General features: G+C 43.5%; 2 protein-coding genes across 3 annotated transcripts in view; one reads left to right on the plus strand and one right to left on the minus strand.

The window, feature by feature from the left end:
- Nucleotides 1–237: 237 nt before the first annotated feature.
- Nucleotides 238–15,619, minus strand: MICOS10 (mitochondrial contact site and cristae organizing system subunit 10). Its single transcript, XM_074847948.1, has 4 exons — nt 15,499–15,619; nt 4,118–4,165; nt 3,383–3,492; nt 238–482 (listed from the first exon to the last, which is right to left on the minus strand). Exons 1-4 carry the CDS (start codon nt 15,563–15,565, stop codon nt 474–476), a joined length of 234 nt encoding a protein of 77 aa, XP_074704049.1. The 5' UTR covers nt 15,566–15,619; the 3' UTR covers nt 238–473.
- Nucleotides 15,620–24,918: 9,299 nt separating this feature from the next.
- Nucleotides 24,919–25,850, plus strand: part of CAPZB (capping actin protein of muscle Z-line subunit beta) — a 61,007-nt gene continuing 60,075 nt past the window's right edge. For both annotated transcript variants that reach the window (XM_074847951.1, XM_074847952.1), the window contains exon 1: nt 24,919–25,031. In XM_074847951.1, coding sequence (XP_074704052.1) covers nt 25,029–25,031 — 3 coding nt within the window. In that variant the 5' untranslated portion in view covers nt 24,919–25,028. The remainder of the gene's footprint in view (nt 25,032–25,850) is intronic.

The following is a 25,850-nucleotide window of genomic DNA, read 5'->3' on the forward strand; positions in this document are numbered from 1 at the left end:
CACCGGCACAAGCAGCAGGGGTCGAGTGGGTGATTTATGAGGTGGGAATGCTTCTTTGAACTGTATGTTAGATGGGGGTTGCCGTTCCAGAGTGGAGAGGAACATACGACGGCTGTCTTTTCTGAAGAGCTCTCACAGTGGCTTTTACCCAGGTGGTCACAGCTGCTAGGTACTCAAAATGAAGTCCTCTCCTTCCATTCCCTCTCTCTCACTCACATACAAAGTCAACACACCAGAGGAGGCCATTTTTCTTTTATTTATTTCCCAGAAGAGCTCTTCCTTGCACTTTCCAGACATGATACAAAACAAGCAACAGACCCTTGTTTCATGTACAGAAACAGTTTGTTGGAGTATAAAGAGTTACTGGTGATTGTTACTGAAGAATGTTGGCTTATTCCAGGGGCACTTCAGTATTCCTGAGGAATAATCATTGATTTCTCCTTCCTTCCCACTGGGATAGTCTTAGTCATTAGTCACTGTTCCTGTAAAGCAAGAAGGCTTATATTATTAAAAAGCCATTTGGGTTCCTTACATGGAAGGTGCTGCACGATGTAAAGCAAGCCACTTAGCTTTGTAACATTTCCAGAAGGTAGGCTGACATTTTCATCCTTCGCTAGACCGAGGAGTATGCAGAAGTTAAGCAGAAGCATGCCATGTTTTCATGCACATAACCCTCCGTTCTGATAAAATGGGTTCTTCAAGAAAACCCAACACTATTGTTCAGGTTAACTATTCACAGATTGAACAGAAATCGGATAGAAAACAAAGGCACACAGGGCAGGAGGAAAGGTGCCAGTTGCCAGACTTCTTGTATTCTTGCACATCAATACAATTCACATTGCTATCAAAGTACAGGGTTGTGGGTTTGGGAGTGATAAATAATACAGGCTAAATAACCTGAAAAATACGATACTTTCCATTTTGCAAGGAAACCTAGGCCATGTAATCCTCAGCCACACCGTTTTAAGCCTTGAAATAATTGCTAGATGTTGATTTTAAATTCAGCTGAAGTCATAGTGACATCCACTTGATCAAATTACTTAAACCACCAGAACCTTATGACCACAAATTAGAGCTTTTCTGCATTTTAAGTAGTCTTTTGGCCTAGATGAGTGGCTCTTGCATTCGTGTTAGTGTTTCATGATCAAATCACTAACCCAAAGGATGGGCAGCTAGAACAGCTGCAAAGTTGCTTTGTAATCTTCTGATTATTTGGTATCGTGAAGGTCCTCCATCCTCTCTCATTCTCACTTAGGATTCAGATTTAAGAACTTGATCCTGAAGAATCAAGAATCCAGACTGGATAAAGCCCCAAGTAACCTGGTCTGACCTCACAGCTGACCCCAGTTTGAGGTCAGACTAGATGACCTCCTCGCAGTCCTTTCCCACTTCAGTTATCCTGTGATCCTATGAACTTGACAGGTTCAGAAAACTAGAAATAATTTCATTCAAGCTAATCCGTGTTACATTTCTCTGTCTCTTAAAGCTGATTTTCTTGCAGAATCTCACATTTTGACAAGTTAACATTTGAACAGAAACTCAGTTTTGTAAAGGAAATCCTATAGAATTTAGTTACAACAGTATTTTCTAGGAAAAACACAGATGAGTGATAATGCAACAATATTTTCCATGCTCCTAACCAACAGAAATGAAATAATTTTGTTGTAATAACCCTGGAGCCATTATCCATGACACGACAGTTTGGAGAGAATTAATGACATTAACCATTAGATGGCTTCATCGGCGTCTTCCCTCTCTCAGCATGTTCAGCCTCTTTGTGCCAGAGAGACTAGTGGAGACAGTGCACTGGAAACTATTTGTCTAGTCCTGCGCCATGCAGGCAGCTGCGCTTCTTCTGTGAAGTGTCCTTTCAATTACCTCATGCTTCGAAGGACCACCCTTGCTCCAGAGCACAGATTAGTCCTTAATCCAAACAAAATCCCTTACTAGGCTGACCTGAAAGTTTTCTGTTGCCCAACATCCCTAGTAACAAGCATCCTTGAATGAATAATGCTTTCTCAGAACATGTGAACGGGGCATTTACCATTCACATGAAGCCACAGACGTGGCATTCCAGTTTCTTTTTGGAGACATAAATTGGCGTAATACCCTCAGGATAGTGTGTAAAGCTAACACGTTTTGATGTTAACAAATTTGGCCAGAAGAGTCATGCACAGACTTTTGATTCTGGACTGTAGCTGGCAATGTTGTATCAGCTGCATCTAAGTCACAGTTTCTCTACATTGCTATCCAAAATATTTTATCTGAAGGAGTTATTCAAGAATCTTGTTATTGTTTCCCCTTCTTAACAGGCAGCTGAAGAAAATATTTGTAAACAGGTATGTCTGGAAGGGCTGCAGAAGGCTGGCAAAAGCTCATCTGCCAGTAAATCTGAGGAGGACTGGACTCAGCTTAGAGCTCTAGATGCATCAGGAAAAAGCCTAACAACACCTTCAGGCCTCCTTCTTCAGGCAGACGAGAGATACAGGAGCAATTTTTGCATTATGTGTACTTGCCGTGTACATGCACTCTGTACCTGCAGCACATTTTACCTCAGTACTTTCTGAAGTGCTAAAATAAATATGTAAATATGTCCTGGTAGATGCCTCTCCACCAGTATCAGTGAAATGCTTTTAGCAGTATATGGCTTTGTGGATCCAAAATATGCACACACAGCCCTTTTTTTTTTTTCCCCCAGATGCCACAATGATAAATTACCCTAAGAGCAGTCTCAACTTTTACATGCGAAGAAATAAAATATTAAGGAAGTGTGGACTTAGTGCAGTGTAGGCAGTTTGCAAGTGCCCAAATGGTTCCTGCTAATTAACCTATTTTAAAATATTTTATCTCAGCATGGTCAGTGATAATACAGAACTTATTTAAATTATCCTCTTCAAACCTGAAGCGTGCAATATTTTGAGACTAATTATTACACTACTATCCAGCCAAACAAGCCACAAAACTTACAAGTGATTAGTGCTTTCATATTGCAAAAAAACCCCCACAGATGTGCTTCCACAGGTAGATCTACCCGATGTGACTTTCAGCTTCTTCCAAAGTCTGAAGGCAGAATCTCACCAGTAGTTTAATTTTTCAGCTTTTCTAACATGTATTTTTATTATACTTGCTTTCAGGTTGTAGGGAAACCTACCTGCAGGATCTGTTAAACTAATTCTATGTATTCAGTCTAGTAAGTTTACTGCTAAACACACCAGATATTAAAAATTTCTACAGAGCAGGGGAACCACCCCTGCTTAGGCAAGTTTCTTCTTATTGGTAATTTTTTGGGGAAGGCAGAGGAAAATCCATTTAAATGGTGTCTAGATCTATTGTTTAATGCTAACTTACAAACAGTTACCAATTAATAGTAACAAGTACTTACTTTTACAAATTTACCATGGAGAAGATATGGAGACTGGAAGTCATGTTGACAATTGGAATAAGCCATTCCTAACCCCATCCCTGACCCAAAAGCGATAGGCCATGTCTTTCCTGTGGGGGAAGGCAAGCAGAGGAGAAAAGTTAAAGTCAAGAAAAGCTGTTCATTTCACATGACAGTGATAGTATTGCTAAATAAGCATCAAGAAAGAAATTACTGGAAGATGCATATTAGGCATTTTCAAGTTCTACAAGTCCTAAAATCGGCTGAAAAACAGACCACTTCAGAAGAAAACCAAGAGTAACAGTGAGTAAGACATCATATTTAGAATTTAATGGAGACCAATCTCTGAGGTCAAGATATTCCTGAAAATTATTCTGTTACCAAAGCATAACTAAAAAAAGAATTTAGATCAGTTTTAAAACCCTGGCAAGACTGGCATAAACTGATGTCTAGACACATGGCTCCAGTAATTTGGCTCAGGGTTTCCTGCAATTCCAGAATTTGAGCCGAGCACAGTAGGAGCTTAGAGAGATGCCGCGTGTAACAACCTTGTTACACAACAGTTAAAAGTTTAGGTAACTCCATTTCAACTGAAAAGACATGACCAATAATGAAAGAATTGGTCTAACATGCTGATTAAGTTTTACATGCCTCAGATTTCTTGGTTTTTAAACTGCATCTACAACAGACAGAAATTAGGAGAACAGGCAGTCAAGATTACTGCTGTATACTTACTTTTGAAGAAGATGACTGAGAAAACAATTCCTAATCCGAATCCAGCACCTGTAAGAAGAAATGCAGTGAGTGAGGACTCTCAGACTACATGTTATTTCAGCCCAAAAACGTTCTTAAACAGCAATTCTGAAAAAAAAATAATCCTGTTTTCTTAAGTAACTGTAAGCAGCTAATTCATATTAGAATCCCAACATATACAAGTACATTATCAGAAAGATTTGAGAAACAAACCAGACTCTCATCCCAGAGAAAGTTACTGAATTTCTGTCACCATCTACAATGTGGAATTAAGATTTATTTGGCTCATTGTCAGCAAATGAGAAACACTTAAATGAAAACTTATTGTGTCCTTGAGCTTTAGATTTTGCAGATGAATATCTTATTGTATTTCGTTTATCTCACTACTTTAACTACTTCAATGTGTGTCCTGAGGGCAGCAAAACTTTGATGCTTTGTGTTACCCTATACCTTGCAAAAGAAAGCTCCAGGCTGCTTATCTTTCACATCCACAACATTCATTATGGAGCATATTTAAACACATTAGGAATGAATGACTTTTCACATCCTTACACTATATATAGAAATAACTGCAGCAGTTGAAAAAAATTTATTCAGCGCCATTAAAAAAATTCAGCTGGCATATTTAAAAATAAATTTTGCTTTCCTTGGAAGGTGCGCTTATGATTTTTTTGCAAGAAGTCAGGCAAGTCTGCAAAAGTCCTCTCACAACCCAATAAATTTAACAGTGAAAACTTTGAGCTCTGGCTAAATTCTACCTTTAATTATATCCACTAAAGACAAAAATTTTAGATAAGGTGCAGAAGTACAAAAGTTTCAAAAACAGAAAAAAAATCAGTCATGCATACTTATTAGAAAAAATACTTAACAGTTTCAGGTTTATTTTGCAGCAAACACATCCTCTTACGGGTTTCAATTCTCTCCTTTCAATATAAGAAATCTAACTTAAGTATAACGAGTTTGATTAATTAAAAGACATCATTTTTTAAAAAAATATTCCTAAAAGCATGTGATCCTTATTTAAGCTCCTGTTGAACACATTACTAAGTGGGTTGAGTCCAAAACAATGCCAAAGAATCCTATACCCTCTTGGCGTATAGGAGTATTTTTTTTTTTTTTTTAAGTTTCCTTCTGCTCTTTAAACCTTTTTCCTTGCAAAAAGTATACCAATGGTAGCTTCTGTTGAAGCACAGATTATTGAAACAATACTTACTGCACTACCTGCTAAATTAACTAAGCAACCCACATTTTTCATTGTTTAAAAAAATCTTGACTATTAGAGCAGAGATGGCCAAACAGATGATCTGAGCAATCGCCCTTATGTTTACTCTCCTGCTAGGACTTGACTATCTGTATTTACTGAAAGCTGGAAATCAAGAGTTGCTTTTGAAAACTCTGTTCATTTTACTACAGATTTTCAGTTGTGAAAGAGGTAACTACTTTACCAGGTCATTACAACTTTGGAGTAGGCTTACAAAACATGCAACTGCAGGGAAGAACTTTGACCGCCTGCCAAGTGGTCCTGACATAACTCCCCCAGACATTTTAGAAACCGAGCATTTTGCAGAAGGTCAGGTTTTCACTCTAATCATTTGCACAGCTCAGGGAAAGTCTCAGTTCCTCAGATGTCTGGTCAGAGCTTCAGGCTTTTTCTGCGTTTCAGACAGCAAGAGATACACTACTCAGAGCATCTCATATAAACAGCTAACTACTCACACCGTGTCACTGACCGGCATTTCTGTGTAGGCTGGAAGAGACATCAGGCATTGCTAAGAGCAGCAGTTCATCCATGCTAATGCCTCCACTCCCCCTCCCCAAGTAGGGCCTTCCTTCTGTACCTTTGCGATAGTACAGCTGGTGTTGGCTCTCGCAGAGTGTTTATGCTATTAAGGATAATTACTATCTTCAAGAATTCATCCAATGGACAACTGTTTGGCCCTCTGGCCTGACTCCCTCTGCCAATCTTTTCCTCCAATATGTAGTTATGCTGCCTTTGTGTTTTGGGCTGTTGTGCTGTAGGTCTGAAAAGGCCTTGCTGGAGGTAATTACTCTCCGTTCAGACAGCACTAGGCGTTGTTTGAGCCGTCCAGTTCAGAAAGGCCTGTCATGCAGTGAGTGATACTGGTCCTACGCTTCCTCTCCAAGAAAAGATCTCCTCTGCCAATCCAAACAGTTTAGCTAATCAATGAGAAATGATTTACAGGATGACAAATTCTGCATCATCTCGATGCAGAGCCTGGGCAGTTTCTAATGTCACCACATTTTCCACGTTACCAGTCAAACCCACATTCTTACCAGCGTGGTGGTAAGCCGCTTACTTTCTTGTCTTAAGAAAAGTCTGCACTAAGGAAGCAGCTCTCGTTAATACAGTTTCTTTCCATTTACTTCCAGAAATTGTCGTTATCTTGTATTCTCTTCACCTCCTTCAGATGCCCTCTCACATCACAGCCCCATTTCTAAGGGCTCCGCACAGATGCCATCAATGCTGCTTCCTGTCGGCCATAGCGGAAGCTACAGGATACACTTAAAGGTGAAAAATTTATTATTTCTGCCAATTGCAATTCAGCCTAAGCCTAAACCAAAACCGAGGTCTTCCCCCACGCTAATACCCAACACCACTGTTAAGCAGATGTGGTCCAGCATGACTGACTCAGAAAGACCATTCCTTCCTAAGTCTTTCCTAAGAAAGCTTTTTTCTGAAGCAGTGAATCTGAATGGATTCTTCTTTTTCATGAAAATACAATTTTCATGCAATTTTAGAGGCCCTCACTACACCCTGTTCCAGCAGGAAGGGGAGCACAGTGGTTGATTAGTTTAAAAAGATAATGGTAAGATATCTAGGGCCTTGCTTTACGTAATGAAAATGCTAGAGAAGTACAGGAGAAGATCTGACAGCTAATAGGTTTTTGGTTTCTGTACAAGGCAACTTGAGAAATGAAGTCAAAAAGTACCTTAGCTTCCCTCATCCCAAAGGCAGTTAGGTCCAGTCCTTCTCTTACTGAGCAACAGACCAGTCAATGCTGAAAACCGATGCAGGTCTCAATACCCAATCCACAAGAAATGCTCAGATCTGCCCCCTCATGTCAGCCGGTGCATATACACCATTTGCTCTTTTCTACTTGGTTTTAACGTTTAAGCACTGGTATTAACTTAGAACCAGAAGCTTTAGCTACATTTAATTTCTTAGCCCATCTGGTTAAGAACCTATTTCTGTGGATAGTTTGTCACTCATCTTCATTCCACTAGAAAGTATTTGTGGTTATGTGGTCATTTCCTGCGTCTCCAGGACCAAGGGGGAGCTAAACCATCTTGTCTTGGGAGCAAAGTAACACGTTTCACTTTAATTCTATATAAAGTTACACCAGAGATAAACAATGGCAGAGCCGTTGATGAGTTTTACAGGTTTAAGTTCTCACATGCTCAATTTCCTTTTAAAGAGGCAACATGTTGCTTCAAAGAGCCTCCCACCTGACCAGGGGACACTCAGTCTGCAGCTGTTTCTACTAAAGATCAGCACCTCTAGGCCAGGCTTTAACTTCATAACAATAAAACATGAAAGGTTTATCTTACAATAAAAACAAACGAACATGGAAAAGCTAAGGGCTTGATCCATGCCGGGCACATTTTCCCTCCCTTTCTTGCATGACAGACTCTTTGGAGGAAAAGGCCACAGGAAAGAGTACATCGCATTTTTCACCTCCTCTGACAGTTTAAAATGTTTAACTAGAAAAACAGTCTCTTCCACCCTACATTTATCAATTCAGCTTAAACTCATTTACAGTTGGTGTCAACAGGGGACAGGGCAGTCCTGTGGACACCTCACTCCCGCTCCCCAGTAAGCGTCCCGGCCGTATGGACCGGCACAGCCACGCGGAATTGGTATTAGGCAGAAAGCCCAGTCTCCAAAACTTCTTCACTACTTTTTTTGGCTCTTACACCTTCCAAGAAAAATGTCACAGTACCTCCAATCAATCTAACACTCAGAAGAGCACGCGCCGTATACCCAACAGGACATCATAAAAGTGTCTTGGAGAGAAACACAAATCTTCAGGATGGGCTCCTGCCCCATAAGAACATCTGGGAAAAGCTTTTTCTATAAATTTAATCAACAGTCCCTCCAACAGCGATCCTACACGGCTCCTTCCTAGGCTACCCAAGTAGCTATGGGCTGAAGCAGCTATTAAGACTGCCACACCTAGATGTACTTTTCTTCAATAGCTTGGAACTTAAAATAGAAGGATTAAAATGTGCTTGTTGACATCTGGCAAATGTGTTGCTGTTACTATAGCAGCTGGAAGTTTTTCAATTACTTAATCTGATGACAAAAAGAAGACTATTATTTTCCTCTGCCATTCCTTACACACAAATACAAAATAGAGAGCTTCAGGCTTCGCTCCTTCAGATTCTGTTGTTTTACAATTAAAAGAACTAAACGATTGAAATAAAATTAACACAGAGCTCCTGGAAGACGGCTTCTTGTTCCAAGAAAATAGCAACCACTCTGTACAGACAAGACTCTCTAAAATAGGTCAGGGACTTGTCCCAACAGAGAAGATTTCTTCCCAGCTAGAAAGACAGCTGCCATTAGGATCACGAAAATCTATCAAGCTCGGTTAGCTTCTCTCTGGGGACAGTGACAGCAACAGCTTCAAGGTCCAACAGCAGATCCCATCCACGGGCCTGATGCACTGGAAGTTTCAAATGAGCATCAGCTCAGTCCAGCACTAAAACTTGCTGTTTACGTAAAGAATAAAGGTAAGGAAATAACCCAAGAAGAGTCAAGATCTTCAAAACAAACAAAAAAGGTGAGTAACTCTCAAAACTATATTCTCCCTCCTGTTATAGGGTGTCCCGTCCTGCTCCCCTCCAATCCCACTTTGACAAGATACACAGATAATTTTTTTGCAAAAATAGGGAGGAAAGCCTTCTTCATACACCAGGGCCTTTACAGGGCAGCACTTTAGCACCAGTTAGAAATCTGAGACCATGAAATCACTTATTTATGGAGAGATTTAATTTTAAGCAGATTCTTAGCAAGGTCTTCTGTGGCAGGAATCAGATTTTCTTCAAACACCAACTTTGAAGCTTTCATTCTCATCTCCCCCGTTGTGTGGATTGTTTACATAGCAGAGAGAAAAAATGAGCAAGGACACTAGAAGAAAACATAGTGAAACTACATACCAAGTACTCGAGGAAGAAGCAGGAAAAAAGTGTGTTTTGTTTTCTTCTAGCATTCAACTGTAGTAACACAGAATATTTAGAATGACAGAATATAAATATCTAAATACCATTATAATTATAAAAATCCCAACATGCTTCCAGGGGCCGCTTTCACCCTTAAGCACTCCTGCAGGTCAGCCTCTGCCCGAAGTCTAACCTTAGATAAACATCAGCACTTCTGCAGATGGACACACAGCAGTGGGAAACGTCACTGTTAGCCCACGAGCTCTCCCCAAGCAGTCGCAGCGATAGTCTTGTAGTGGACCAGAAACTTTACACCCTCACACTGGTGAATGAGCTGGTGAGACGAGAGGGCAGACACATTTCCTTCCTCTTTTGAAAGGGGAAGGGGAAAAGAGTGGAAGCTGCTCTTTGAATAGACAGCACAACAAAGGGTCTCATCAATACTGCATCAAGCTTTTAGACAAAATCAGGGTTGCACTTGCTTTACAGGCAAATTTATAAGAAATCTGCAAGATACTCATAATATGGAAAATACACCTCTGACAGAAAACTCTACCCTGTCTTACTTCAATACAATATTCCACTAATGAAAACAATAGCACTGCTAAAAAGAGAAGTTTTGCTGGAAGAAACACATCCACATTTAGGGCTTTTGCAAGCCTAACTATGAGGGGTGGCAACCATGCCTCTCCACACCCATCCAACGTAGGTTGACCGTTACTGACGTCTACTGGCCCTGCTAAGAAATAGAGGCAATTTAGAGCAAGAGGCGTTATGGTGGCATCTCACTAGCAGAAAAGCTCTCACTATTAATTTACTATTATCAAGGATGTGCCAGCAGTCCCAAAAGGACTTTCTCAGAGAACTATATCTGACATAACAAAGAGTCCTTCCCACCTACTGCTGCAACATCTCAAGGACGAAATGAGAGGTTTAGGGTATCGCTTGGCCGGAGTCCCCTTCCCCTGGACAGTGTCACTGTGTGCCACCTCCCAAAGAAGGCACAGCTGGCATCTTATCAATGCACTAATGCAGAGGACACGGAAGTCGGTGCATTTTGGAATCACTTCCAGCAGAGGAGATCTTGGGTAGTCCAGGGTTTTAACTGGCTGCACGATCAGACGGAGGTCACAGCTCTTCTTTCAGGTTTTCTCACACACCAGAAGTATTGCCAAGAGCAGGCTGGAACAAGGGGCGAGCAGAGCTTCCCCCAGCATCGCTCACCGCTTCGGTTAGCGAGTTGTGGGGCACACCTAGGCAGGGCAGAGTTTCCTGACTCAGTCGGATGGCCAGCCAAGGGGAACAGCAGGACACAATGCAGTTAGAAGACAGACCTGGGTTCCTAAAGATTTTCCTGGCTTTTCACAGAATCATAGAATCATCTAGGTTGGAAAAGACCCTGAAGATCACCTAGTCCAACCATTAACCTCACACTGACCATTCTCAACTCCACCAAAAGAAGATAATAGCCCCTCAATTTGTAGACGGTCATTGTATTCAGAACTCTGCTAACAACATAACTAAATATTGCTGTTAGATTTTTGACTAAAAACCTATTCTTGGAGCAGTATTTGTCCACCTCTTCCAAATAAAAGATTTTTTCATCGACACTATTGCCTCCCTGCACAGTCTAAACCATAAGCAGTTAATATTTACACTACTTGGTCTGCTACAAGATGCAACTAGTAGAACTGGATCTGCTCCTGTGCGACCAAGGGAAATAACTCTGGGCTGCAAACAAAGCTCACGTAACCATGCAGTTGTGTGCTTGCATAATATTTGTGTTCTCCAGTATTAGAAAAAAAATCTCATCTGAAGAACAAATCTTTTGACCTGGTAGCTCAGATTGGATGGCCACATTACAATTGCCAAGCAAAAAACCACTTGAAAACAGGAATTTCAGGATTTTGTATATTTAGAGAAAGTCTAATCCAGTTTTCAGAAAGTATAATCAAGTTTTATCATTATATAGACTGACTTCATCTTATTCATAACCATGTGAAAGATTATTTAAAACTACTGACATTGCAATCCATACAATGATTCTCTCTGAAATGGTCAATCTGTGGAATGACACAAACAATACAATTTTACCCTTGCTATTAACAGAAACAGCTATTCAAGCAGGCCAGATGATGCAAGCCAGAAGAAATCATGTAACAGTTGCAGAATTGAAAGTGCCCTTTTCTCTTAAAAAAATCTTATTAAATGGGGATTAGAAACATTTTATTTTTAGATGTCAAAACAGAGGATTAGTGGAAAATTAACATTACCACACTGGGTTATTTACAAGCTTCCAGGCTGAATTTTGGTCAGTCACAGACATACATCAAAACATTTATCTCCTGCAAAAAAAATGAACTTCAGCACAGCAACTTACACACAAGTCAAGAAGCGAACAGCTTTCCTGGGATTACCTTGCAATATCAAGTAAATTAGTGTTCAACTCATTTAAAACTACACCCGTTTCAAAACAAACCAAGACACACAGGCACACAAATCTCCCTCCCCTTACACACATACTCTTTATTGCCTCCCTGTTCCCCGGAAATGGCACATAATAATAATTTGTCCCAAATTATAGCCTCGCAGAGAAAAAGCAATTGTCAGTCCTTCATGAGTAATTGTCTTTCCAAATAAACACACATGAACTATCAATCAGTTAAACAAACAAACAAACCCTTTAAACAGGGCTTGAAGCGGGTAAGATGGAAGATGACCACAATACAATTACTTCCCCTGTCTCTGCAGAGCTCTACTAATAAAAAGGAAGAAATGGTTGTGAAGGCTGGGGAGGACACGAAAATTTATAGAACTTTGCAAGCTGGGAAGAAAAAGAAAGCAGCTGTAGCTTGATTCTCCTCCCCCCACACAAAACAGGCAACTTTTCTGATGGGTAAGAAAAACCAGTAGCAGGAAGAAAGACGGAACAGAAAGTTAAATTATTTAAATGATTGCACGGGTGAAGAGTCTTGAGAATGGTGCGAAACCAGAGCCAGCACGATCTGGATCACCCACCAGAGAAACTGCCTGGGCAGCCAAGAAAGCACAACCCAGCCCACTACGCACAAAACACTGTGGTTACAGCTAGATTGAGAAAGGGAAAGGGAACAAAAATACCTAGACCCATCCTCATCATTAGCAAAACAAGAAAGTCCATCCTAATAAAAAGGAAGTGAGCACATAAACTCCATTTAACAATGTTTTGTGCAGGTATAGAGAGGTTTAGAGTACTTAACTCTTTGAAATGAAACACTGTCTTAACAACGTCTGACAACATACTCTGTTTTGAACTAACAGGAAAAAGAGCTTTAATACGAAGTTACAAGATGCACACAGGCGGTGACTAAGAGGTCAAAAATATAATACAGCATTTTGTAAGATGTAACGTAAGATAAACATATTTTGGACATTTTAGTGGCAGGAGATCAAGTTTCTTTCGGGAGCTTGATCTTCAACTAAACCAGTACAGCATAACTACAAATACCACAGCCAGCTACAGATACACTGGCTGAAGCCACTGCAGTGGAAAGCCTGACAGACTAATACAAGACAGGACAGGCTGCATAGCCCCCAACTATTATTTAATAACATACTATTGCTAATGAAGTCGTTCTGAGAGCTGCTACCTCCGCTTCTCACTCTCTTCTATTTCCCATGTCCCTCCAGCCCTCAATCCACAGGAGTTACCTGCCTCTACAGTTCTCACAGACACTGGAACACTCTCACGTGTGCAAGGCTTCAGAAATGTAGTGCTTTCCTTTATTTACAGGGTCTAGAATGGGAAAACACAGAGCATGCTTTTCCCCAGCCGTCAGCGGGAAAGATCTCTCTTCTCATCTCAGGGAGGATGTAAAGGAATTTACAGGAAGGAGACTGTGGCCACCGAAAGTCCGACAGAGAAGTGAGGATCTGGTAAACTTCTATATCCCACATAACAAGCAACGAAATTGTAAGTGAAAAACCTTATTTCCTTTCTTTCCAGTATAACAACTGTCCTTGATTGTTTATTGGAAACTCCAGCAAACTTCACAGTAATATTACAAAAACAATCATCACAACCACATGGGTTTTGAAAGCCCCCGCAGAGAAAACAGTCATTTTCACTGAGATAGTCTGAGAAAGTTTGTGTTATCAGCACTCCGTTCACAGTTTGCATAACTAGGCCACCAACTCACTTCACATTTAAAGGCCATCATCGTCTTCAGTCATAAACTATGGGAGTATGCAGCAACTTCTGGGTTGTTCAGACTTCCAAAGCTCATACCGAGTCATTTGCTGTCAATACCACGGAGGAGGTTGCCAGCACAGACACTTCAGCTACTGGATCAATCGTAAAAGCACAGAAACCAGAACAACACTATCACACATGAAGAGAAACATGTGTCTGAGGCCATCACACTGGGTTTAGTGCTAATGGTAAAATTTAAGAGCTGCAGCCCATGTGCCCTTTTTTGGGCAATCTAATGAAAAACTCAAATTTCACTGAGACCTCTACTCAGTGCCATCAGCAAGCTAACACTGGGAATCTTTGGTCTAGAGCACTAGTGCAGAATGTCTAAGCACATTTTCTTCTTCTGTTGCCACTTTAGGATAAAAGAAAACACCAAATTAAAACAAAAGGCCTGCTGAAGAGAAAAATGCTGCATCAAAATCAACCCTGTATCCATTTCTTTCAGCCTCCCAGAGAGACTTTCCATGTACAGGACTCCTACATGTACATGTACAGCTGCAGAATGGAACAAGTTCTTGTTTATAATTTGGCATACTTAATATTTTATGATAAAGCAACCAGTGCTATGGAAACATAAACATATCTGGGTATGTTTGTCAGACAAACCTGAATAGAATTTCACAAGGCAAAACAGTGCTCTGGAGCACTTGACACTTTTCAAAGGCCTGTTATAAACAATGGAAGTTTCAGTTTACTTAAAATTACTAAACATCTTTTCTAATGGAAAAGCATTAGGCAGCTAAACCCCTGAGTTCCTCGTCAGCTTTCAAGCATAAAGCCACTACAGCAACAAGAAATAAACATTCACATTTCTCAGATATTATTTATGGTGCTAAAAGAGACTTCTGCACCAACATGGAACACATACCTTTCATGTCAGATACTTCACTTCTTGCTCCATAAATTCCATTTAAAGATTTGCTTTGATATATACATTTTGCAAAGCCACAACCTCTGTCTAGTCGACCTGCCAGCCTGTCGCATGAAGAGCGCTGAACTGCACATACACAATTATGATCACTCTTAAAACTCACAGTTTGAAGTGAAATGTTATGAATGGTTTGTTACAGTTCTGAAGCACTGCAGGCATGCGCATAGTCCTAATTTTAAGGACAAATAAGCGTGAAGGAAAATCAACGGAACTGTTCCTCTACTTAAAGGCATAAGTGCCGGCAGACTTGGGACACCGGACAGAAAGCTTCTCAATGTCAAACTGCGCCCATTGTACTAACACACACGTGCCAAAGCTATCAGCGTGTCACGCTGCGTACTGCTTTTAAAAAACACAGCCCACCTCGTACAGTGAGTGATGTGAACAGCTCTGCAGAAACAAATTTTGAAAACCAAGACGTCGTCATAGAGAAACTAAAGGCGGGCAAGGTCGTGGCACTGAGGGAACCGGTGATGCCTACCCGGGGTCCATTCATTCAGGGCAGGAGGCGTCCCGCCGGCCGCGGAGCTCAGCGCAGAGGGAGATTTCCTACGGAAACCTCTCATCTTCAACCGAGGGAGTAACCAGAGGTCAAACCCGACCCTCCGCTACCGGACCGCGGGTAAGACGGGGCCAAGCCGGGGAGAAGAGGCCAGGGCGGCCGTGGGAGCGGGCCCAGCGGGGGTCCCTGCCCGCGGCCAAGGTCACCTTGCCAGGCCCGGGGCCCTCCCGCTCCCTCCCGCCGCGCCAGCCCCCAACCCTCGTGGGCAGCGCTGTCCTGCGCTGAGGACCCCCCACCGCCCCGCCCAGGCCCACAGCGCGGCGAGGCCGCCGCCGACCTAAACCGGGCCGAGAGCGGCGGGGGGCACCGGGCCTCACAGGGCCCTTCCCCACCGGGCCCGGCCGCACAGCGGGGCCAGGCGGCCAGCGGCCCTCCCAGCCCCGGGGCGCCCGGCCGGCCGCCACCGCTCCTCCCCGGGTCCTCCTCCTCCGCCCTGCCCTCCCCGCCCTTACCCAGCTTGACGGCGGAGTCCGCCAGACACCGGTCCCACTTCCTGCCCAGCTCGCCCTCCGACGCCATCTTGGCCGTCCCCTCCCACCTCAGGCCGTGCCCTCGTCTCCTCCCCCACGCAACTCTCGCGAGATCTGCCGGCGCGGGCAAGCGGCGCCGCGCCAGATCTCGCGAGATCTTCCCCCGGCCCAGCCCGGCCGCCGTTGTCGAGGTTACCGGCGGGAGGGTGCTATGGCCGCCGCGCTCGACCTTGGGCCTGGCCCAGAAGCCCATTTTTTCGCGCAGGACCCAGCCCACCACAGTCCCAGGCCTTCTTGGGCCCCATCTCTTCAGCTAGGGCTTCCGCTGGGTCCTTGTTAGGCCTCATATCCCTCAGCCTAAGGCAGGATCCCCATCTTCTCACAGGCCCCCGGCTTGGACCCACCCTCATCGACCTGCTCCCCTCAGAGCTCTCACCTCGTCCTTGGTAAGAGCTGATCTTTGCTGCAGGGTCCCATCTTTCTCAGTGCTAAGTTGAGGTATAACCCACTGGCTGTTCCCGTGTAGGTTTTCCCTCACAGAGGTCCTGCATCTGTGCTGGCTGTCCTCAACCTCAGGGCCTGAAATGCAGTACAGGTGTGTGAAAAAAACAGCTGCTGCAATTCCCTGTCGATGTCTGAGGGATCAGCTCTTACTTAAGAACAACCTAGGCTCTATATCTCCTTGCTTAATTAGGAAAAGGAGGTGAATCTTACTAGGAAGAAAATAATTTTCAAGAAGTTATTCCATACAACAAGATGCTAATATTAGAGTAAGAAGTTGTGGGAAGGGTTCTCAAAGATTTATGGGTCTTTAGCACATCTTGAAGCATGCTACAGTGCTGTAGGAACCAGGAATGTAAGTGTGAATAGTGTAAAACTTACTGTAATGAACTTTATATTGCAAATGTTGTGTAGGCTTTCTGGAAGTCATTCTCCAGAAGCCTTGTGAAAAAATATAGAGTGTTTTTCAAGTAATAATGTCCCTATTCACACTTGGTAAGGCAAATTTAGCTGTGATTACTTGTTTTGATTTCTTCAAGTTCTGACAGTTTTCTTTATCAGGTTGGAGAGGAGGAGGCTCTACTGCTTTATAAAAATGGAAGTTCTTTAACAAGTCAGACTAAAGCAACAAATAAAAGTCAAAACTCTCTGAAGTTGGCAAAAGTTTTCTGAAGTTGTTATAGAATCACAAGAATAGTTCTGGTTGGAAGGGACCTTAAAGATTTCCCAGGCCCACCCCCCTGCCACAGGCAGCGACACCTTCCACTAGCCCAGGTTGCCCAAAGCCCCGTCCAACCTGGCCTTGAACCCTTCCAGGCAGGGGGCAGCCGCAGATTCTCTGGGTAACCTGTGCCAGGGCCTCACCGCCCTCACAGTGAAGAATTTCTTCTTTACATCTAATCTAAATTTACCCTCTTTCAGTTTAAAACCATTACCCCTCACCCTATGCCTGTACTCCCTGATAAAGAGTTTCTCCCCAGCTTTCCTGTAGCGCCCTTTAAGTACTGGGAGGCTGCTATAAGGTCTCTATAAGATACTGTTTGTGGTCTTTCATTTATCTTAAAAGTACAACTGGTTTTGATCTAGAGCAATGATGAAAGATTTTTCCTGTATTTGGTTTAGTTCAACTCCTTTGCATATCACAGAACAATCACAGTTGCTTATTATTTTCATTTAGTTAAAAAAATCTAAATGGCTTTTTTAAAAACTCTTTTGGAAGGCACATGGTTAAACTAAGGCCTTGTAGATTCAAGAGGTTTCCCTGGAGAAGACAGTTCGTGTTCTGTAAAGGGAGCCTCCTTTTCTCTTCCTCCCCCTGCAATCTATTCAAATCAGTTTGTATTGCTGCATAGTTGGTATCAAAAATAGAACCGTGCATCAAGTTACTTATAAAAATACCAACAGGATCTAGCAGTTTTTTCCCTGACCGGATAAAGAAGTGTTTTCTAAAACCACTGACCCAGTGGTACGTCCCAATGTGCCAGCTCCACCCTCCCATTTCCAAACAGCTCTGGAAAATATCAGGAGGAGAAGGATACTTGAAGCCTCCAGATAATTCTTTAATTTTTTTTCCCCCAAATTAAATTCCAGAAATCAGTATTTAAACACAACCCAGAAATGTGGTCTTCTCTTTGGCAAAAACAAATACCTGGTGCAGGCCAATGTGTAGTCTCACTTCACACTTACTCATTTTCAGCCTGTTAGGCTCACTGGAAAGCGCCGTTTCTTGGGGGATGAAGGAAGCGGTGGTGAGCTGTTGGACTGTAAGGCGCTTCATAAAGGGTCGCGTAGCTGTGTAATGGGTCTCAATGTATTTTGACAGCCTTGCGTCAGGAACCTGGTGCATTAAACCCTGTCTAAGGAGATGGAATAGTTCAGTGTAATTGTTTTGAACGTCCAGCTTCCTTCTGAGAAATCAGTCTGCAGCTTTTAAATGCCAGAGTCACTGAGTGATCCGAGGGGGCTCTGGAAAACGTTATCCGTTAAGGATCTAGAGCACATTCTCTGCACCCCTTCCCCACCCCAGGGAAAAATTAAGGCAGGAGGGAATGTGTCCAAAGACAGCCTCTTCTCTCTATTGCTATAGTTACTTGGCAATTAGACCTTCTCAGTGTAATATTGAGTATTTATTATTATATGACTCCAAGGTGATGTTTAGAACATGCGGTTTTGAAAAACCTTTTTTATATTTTACAGCCCAGCATGTGCTGTCCCAGGGTTCCTTCCCTCCCTTCTTCCCTCACACTCTCTTCTCCTTTCTTTCCAGTAAATAAATACATGAAAAAATAGAGGAGGCTGAAATGAAGCCAGAAAGCTTTAAAAAATCCCTGCCTTTCTCTGATGGAAGTCAACTTTTAGTAGGTTCAGACCTTGTATCACCAGTTTTCTTAACTATATACCTAACCTGAGCTGTGTATCAAACTTGTAAGACTACTCACAGACTAAAAGTTAGGCATTCACTTAAATAAACTGCTGGTTTGTTTTTCAAGAGATGGCCAACAAACAAGCTAGAGGCAGAACTGGGAATCTAAGTTGAATAAATACCACTATTATTCTTCAAAATTGCTATTTCTCTGGTGTCTAGTGGAAGAAGCCGTACAGAGGGCACGTCTGTACACGCATGTGGAGGTGAGGAGCTTCTCTGAGGCTGCACCAGCCAGAATTTGAAGCCCCTTTTCAACGTAACAGAGTTTCTTTTCTTTTAACTCTTAGCCTGAGCTTTTGCATAGTGCAGTATAGGGTGATTCATCCTCACCCCAATAGTTTTTGTTTTAAAACTTCCAAGCAAGTTTCTTTTAAATCTTGATCCTTCCACAGGATGAGTGTATCCCCTCTTACCCTGTTTCTTCAAAGAATCCTATAGCATCCCTCCTGTCAATTCACCACTGAATACTGATTGGTTCTTGATCTCCTCTTTTCCAAAGAATGCCCATCTAAGTTCTCCCATAGCTTTAAATAACATGAATTGCCTCCCACACACACATTTTTTTTTTTTTTTTCTGCCAAGAGTAGCAGTGATCTGCATAGGAAGACAGCAGTGTAGGAGTTATCTGCTTGAAATGGTTGACACAGCCTTGGTAGTGGGCCCCCACTTCGCTGTCTGTACTTCCAGGATTCTTCTTTCATGTTACAGAGAGAATCAGACCTGGCCAGGGAACTTCAACTCTCTGTCTCCACTCCAGTTTGTCGGGTTTTTTTCCTCGCATTCACCAGCAGATACTGATGCTTATTTTTCTCTTTGAAAGCCTTCTTGCTATCCAAGCAACAACAAAAAGAGTCTAAGTCCGAAGTCAGAGGAAAAAGAAACCTGTCCTCAGCAGGACTTTGCCCTAAAATGGGAAAAGTGCCAGAGACTCCATTAACTCTACTTTGCTATTCTTATTGATTTTATGTGGAAGGCAGTCAGATACTGTGGGGATGAACAATAGTCTAAAGGCTGAGGTAGACTTGCATTAGGAGAGACAGCTTGTGATGCCGAGTGAAGGAGCATTCAGTCTTTTCACGGTGATCACATTCACGCTAATAAGCAAGTCCATTTTGTGTCTGTGCTAATGTATTTTCGTGCCAGTTTTGCAAAGCTGATGTAATGTTATATTCAGTAGCGTGGTACTGCTGGTTACAGTTGTCAGGTATGGCTGATTGAAGTGGAACTTTGAAAAATGGAACAAGATGTGTCACAGCTTGTTGTGCTAATTCTGCTTTAAGCTGCTTTTGCCATGAATATGAAGTTTGCCCCAAAAATCTCTGGAAGAAAGGACTTGCATGGAAAGACTGATCTGAGTTTTTGCTAACTTTTCAGTTACAGGCATAGCACCGCTATGACATTTCTTGTCTTTATTTGATGTGTATTATTTTGTGATAATTTTTTAGTTTAGTAGTAGAAATAGGAAAAGAACTAATGCACTGTATTGATAGAGGTTTTCTAATGAATAAGCCTGCAGAAGAGTGCTATTTTTCAGCTCTTTAAGTATGTTTTTCCATTCGTCCTGGCTAATTCTATACAGATTTTAACTAGTGAACCGTGACTATTGTATTAAGAAAGAATCCAGGCCCTTACAATTCTTTTGGCTGGTATATTAGCAAGCTTCAAATGAAGTGCAACGTGTCAAGGAAAAAGTAAGGGAATGGAAAGTTTTGTTTCTTTCTGGTGCATTCAATCAGTTTCTCCTTGATTCTTTTTTAATGACAGGCTGCAGACATTATAACTACAGTTAATGACCAAGTTTGACAAGAATGTTCTCAATAGTCTCTTTGCCCAGGCTAAAGACATTTCTGAAAGCTCCTGTCTATCAAGCTTTCTGTGCTGAAAATGTAAAGTTAAAAGAGCAGTCGCAAGCACGGAAATAAACAGCATCCTACGATATGCAACTAAGTGGAGTGAGCTGGAAAACGAGCAGTCCCAGTAGTCCTGCAGTCCACTATTCTGGACTGATATTTGAAATAATGCCTCGTAGTCCTTTTCTGAACAAGCATTGCTGGGTTTCCTAAGGTGGGATTTCAGATATGTCTTAGTCGCATTTGTCCATCTTGTATGAAATATTTTGTGGAATACAATTGGATTGAAATCTGTGGGACATGTGAAATCAGTGTGGCTGCAAACAACTCCGAGGCATGCCCAGACACAGTGTTCTCAAAATGTGGGCAGGTACTTTTGGACAGAAATAAAGCAATTGTTATTAGTGGATGAGGATGTTACTTTATATGTGAAAAAAAAGTAATTCTTCTATGTCCGAGATATGGACCCAGATTGCAGAGATGTGACTTTTTAACATGCCTCTCTGCTAAATGACCTCTCTGAGTGGCCAAGTCTGCTTTTCAGTCTGAGAAAGAGGGGTATGGTACATGACTTGGTCTTACCTATTTAGGCAAAACAATTGTAAGAAAATAGTCAAAGCCAGAAAAACCTCATGCCTCTAGTGATATGTGTGCTTGAGTGATGTGTAACCTTTAATTTCTCTGCCATTGCTGTGACAGTGCTGCACTGGCAGCAGAATGTCTCATTTTTGGTCAGTGTATGTACATCTTAGGCTGCTAGGTTTATTGTCTTTTACGTGAATCAGATGAGCAGATCTGCTTGGGTGCTGATGAAGTAGAAAAAAATCTGGTTTTAGCATTCTTAGTGTGGGGGGGGAAATGCCTCAAACCTCACACTAAATGGGCAATATGTTGTTTTTCATTAAACATGGTATTTTGATTTACTCATCAGTTCCTGCAGTGAATGGGGAAACTCTTAAAACCTTTCTATTCCAAGAGTACCCTCAGCAAAGTTGCTTTGGAATCAGAATGGGAGGCAGGCTTTTTTTATTGTTTGTGTGCTATTTTGACAGTGTGTACAAAGATCTCCATAGTGAGAACTATCTGTGGCTTGAACATGGAATTCCAAGACGTTGGGTAGTGTTGTAGGTACCTTTTTCCTATATTAGTTTCCAAGAAACGCTTGGTTTTCAGCCTCAAATCAAGTGATGCTGCGGGTTTACTGACTCTGACTAATAAAACCCAGCAAGCTAAACTTTACCATTGCTGGAAGACTCCTGCAGCAGTAAATTCAATTTATGAGAACCCCTAATAAAAGTTTACATATCTTTCAAGTGCCACAAGCTTGACATGAAAGAAAATGGGCAATCTGACCTAAAAAAGCTCAAGATGTCTTTTTCTTTAATAGAAAAATGAATATTCAGTGAGGCATGAAAGTTTTCTCTAGGACCTTGTTTCTAAGCATGTTCTCACAGTCACCCTTGGCCCTGGCTAAACACTGGAATAAACAAAATAAATAGCATTTCACCATGCATGCAGGAGGATAAAATAAAAACCACATTGTGTTGGACCACAAATGCTTTATGAAGTTCTGGCTAAACGTGAAAAGTACTTTGTAATGCTAATAAGTATTTATCCTTTTGCTTCCTTGAATATAATCAAATGTGCAGGGAAAGCACATGTATTTTATAGTTGCTGATTGCAAGATCAAAAGCCTTGTTATTAATTGCACATGAATCCGATGTTGCAGGGCCGTTAAGCCGTCAACTGACATCATTGTTTGCTTCCTTTGTTTATAGGCCCTCGTTTTAAAGGGGTGAAATGCCTGACACGAAGCCTTTTGAGCACACTCAGTCCTGTTGAGGTGGGCGATTCCATGCCAGGAGGTGTGGGAAGTCCCTGTAGCACAGGTAACGCTACCTCAGAGCCCTCAGATTTATCCAGTGTCCCTCAATGAGCTGGTTTTGGTGTCGAGCCCTCCACGAATTGCAACAGAAAGCAGGATGGCTACAACTGTAGTTACATACGCGGAGCCTTCTGCCTGCTGAGATTCACTCCACGCTGCAGATTGCAGCCTACCAGGGAGAGTCTGGTCCTACATCTTAATAAACAAACAAAAAAAAATTCCCTTAAGCATGTCCTGCTATAAACAAGCAAAGCAAGCAGCTGGTCCTCATTTGAAAAGATGTTACATCAATTGCAGAAGGAATCTGCAGATCTTCTTAATGCAAATATTTTTTGGAAAACAAAAAGCAGCTGTTTATTCTTCTTTATACCTATTAGCAGGAAAACAAAATCCGGGATGCTTGTATTTCTTCCACTAAGAAAAACATCCTCTTGGCCTCAACATTCATTTGGATCTCAAATTGTTTAAAATACACTAGGCTGCATAGTTCTGCTATTGCTCTGCTTCTTCAGCAAGCGGCTAGAAATGGTTTCTGTTCATAACTGTAAAAGCTGCTAAAAGTAGAGTAGTCACTGAATACTTTGCATGAGTTTTGTGACAGAAATAATGAAGTTTAGAACATGCATTTTCAAATTTATCAACTCTGTCCTCCCAGACCCTGCCCCAAGGAAAACATGCACATTAGATGTGTGTACCCCTGTAAAATTAATTAATAATTTGCCCTGTGTAATGAACAGCCTTGCTTTTCTTAATTACTGCTGGTAGGCATCTCTGAGGGAACACACGGACTGAAGGATCTGGGGATTGCAAAATAGAAGCCACTTTGGATTGCTCCATTTTATAAACTGGGTTTAAGGAGGTTAGGCTGACTTGTGTTGGCAAAGAATTGAATTCAGATGCTCTGGAGCAGGGAATGGCTCCTGAGGTCTTGTGGCCACACTATTAGCCATGGCAAGATTATTTCCCATCTTAGGGTTTATTTGGTAGCGGGTTATTGATGGAGTTTTATGCGCTTTTGTTTTTCTGTGAAGTAATATAGCTCCTGTTTCTCTGGAAATTGTTCTACTGTTTTCTATCCTTTGCTTCCCGGGGTCATTTTGTTCCTGCACTGAAAACACCAAAGGTTTAAAAATGGCAATAAAGGAATGGAAAAAAGCAGTTAAAGGCTAACTTATCAAAATGGGTGACAGCAGATTGTCAGAAGTCATCAACACACAGGATAGCTTGGATTAGTGATAGCTGCTACCTCTGCACGTGGTCGTTTGTCGTGCAAATTCACGTTTAACAGTTACGCCTCGATGCTGGCTATTGCAGCTGGATGCATGTTCACTTCCCTGGAAATCGAGCTTGTTCTTTTCCACCTGGAAGCTACAGCTGTTTTCTGCTGTTAAATAAAATGAGCGCAGTAGGGTTGGTGTTTCTTGGAAGAGCCCGTTTGGTATCTGATCGATGGGAAAATTTAGAGTCATCTGTGATAACGTCCGAGTGAAAAGTCAGAGCTTGGCCTTGGGGGTCTCTGGCAGGAAGGACATACCACAGTGTTACATCCAGGGGAAAAACGAAGCGGTGTGCGGCCCCTCCTTGACAACATTTCCAGTTTCTGCAGCAAACCGAGGAAAGTAAACGGGCTTTTGGCTCACAAGGGCCAAGTCTGCAGTGCAGGGGCCAGAGAGCACCAGGGGAGGGTTCGCCAGGATCCTGGCACCAAACTCGGGGCCAAATGATTGTTCCAAAAAAGCTGCAGAGGGAAGCGTTGTCACATAATGAATTTTACAGAATATATTTTGTCCCATAACATATTTTGTCACATAATGCTTTCCTGGGGTAACTGAGCGTTGCAGCTCTGAAATTCACAGGTCGCTATGGAGAAGTTCAGGTCTAGAGTCTGGAACCGGGATCAGTTTTACCTGAGATCAGTGAAATTAGTGCATTAGGGAAAGAAAATGGTTTCTTTCTGGGACAGTTTGAGAAAAGTAGAAATAGTTTTATTTGCACATAGACTCCGATTTGCTGATTTCTATCTCGCACTTGGAGATCTGTATTGCAGCTGCCTGAGCCCTGAAGTCATCAGAATAGGTAAGCATCTGCTTAGCTTCCAGCAGGTACCTACACGCTTGGCTGAATCAAAGGCTAAGCTTCCAGAGAAGGCTGAACACTTGCTTTTCAAATTAATTAACCCTGGTCTTAAGCAGTCAGAGGCTGATTCGTTCTCCTTGTCACTTCAGAGCTGGACTAGCTGTGCTCCAGGCAGCTCCAGTGATGATGCTCTATCCGTTACCACTGTACAGTCCCGTTTTCAGCCCTGATGAGGTTGCCAAAACGTTACCCGTTCCGGCTGGCATTTTCCGTGCTAATTACCTGCTCCGTACTGCCCTTCCATTAACCCCAAGGCCCGTTTAAGTGTTTGAAGGGGGTCCCGCGGAGGGACGCGCCGGGCCCCGGGCCCGCCCGCCACGAGGGCTGAGCCGCTGGCGCGCCCTCCCGCCGGCCCCGCCCCTGTCCCCGCCCACCAGCTCTCTGATTGGTCGTCCTCACGCCCGCGGGGCTGCTCCCTGGCGGGGTCCCGCCGCTCGCCGCGGGGCGGGGGGCGTGGTCCGCCTCGCCCCGCCCCCCTGCCCCTCCCCGCCCCGTTCGCGCGCCGCGCTCCATACTTGGCGATGGCCGGCGAGCCGCGCGGTGATTGGCGGGGCGGCGGCGAGGGGGCGGGGCGGCGCGGCGCTGACCCGGATGTTCACTCCTAGGCAACGGCGGAAGTGGAAGGGCCGCGGCCTGTCTCGGAGGGAGACCGGACGGGACCGGGAGGCGCCGCCGCCGCCGTTGCTACCGCCCAGCACAGCCCCGCCGAGCCGCCATGGTAAGGGCGAAGGGGGCGGCCCCTCGCCGCTGCCCGCTCCCTCTCCCCGCGCCCCCCCTCCGCCCGCCGGCGCTGCCCCTTCCCATCCCCCTGGTGCCGCGCCCCGGCGGCTTCTTCGCCACCCCCCGCGGCACTTCGCCGCCGCCCGCGGGCGGCGGAGCGGGTGGGCCTCGCTAACCGAGTTAGCGGTGAGGGAGAGCCCGAGCCGGTGCTGTTAGAGGAGAGGGAGGGGTGGCCTGGCCTGGCGTTGGGAGCGACGGGGGTGGCGGCGGGGGGCTCTGCCCGGGGCTCCGCAGGGCCTGGGGGCGGGCGGCGGGGGCGTCCAGGCCCGTCCGGCTGCTCTACTGTCCAGTTACTTCCAGGTTTCTGGGCCTGATACCTGGGGGGGTGTTTACAGAGGGAATGCTTCCGCTTTGGACGACGAATGTTACCGCTTGATGTAGCTGGAAACGGAGCGGGTGAACGAATGCAGCAGCGGCAGCTTTTAGGAGTGATGGGGCCCAATTTGCTATTGCTGCGGTTCATAAAGCCTAAACCCAGGGTCTGGCGTCTCCTCTGGAAGCTGGGCTTGCTCGTTAAGGTGTACTAAGATCTAACGGAATCTGCAAAATACAGGAAAACCCAGCGCAGTCAGCGCAGGTAATGTTGCAGTGGTGGGTGCCGCTCTTCTGCGAGGATGAGAACTTTCCGTTTTTCAGAGGTGAATCTCTAGTTTCTTCAGTCATGTAAAATAATCTCCATCTTGCTGTGTGTTTGCTGAATGGATTAGCCCAAGTCACAACCTTTCAATTTCATTTTGGCACCCTGTGTAGAGGGGGC

Source organism: Strix aluco, chromosome 22 (assembly GCF_031877795.1).
Source record: "Strix aluco isolate bStrAlu1 chromosome 22, bStrAlu1.hap1, whole genome shotgun sequence".
Lineage (NCBI taxonomy): Eukaryota > Metazoa > Chordata > Aves > Strigiformes > Strigidae > Strix > Strix aluco.

Bases quoted from the DNA above. Each gene is read 5' to 3' on its own strand.
- MICOS10 (XM_074847948.1), bottom strand. From the start codon at position 15,565: ATGGCGTCGGAGGGCGAGCTGGGCAGGAAGTGGGACCGGTGTCTGGCG. The intron at 4,166-15,498 runs GTAAGGGCGGGG...TTCTTCTTACAG, and splicing joins GGACTCCGCCGTCAAGCTGG to GTGCTGGATTCGGATTAGGA. The intron at 3,493-4,117 runs GTAAGTATACAG...CTTCCCCCACAG, and splicing joins CTCAGTCATCTTCTTCAAAA to GAAAGACATGGCCTATCGCT.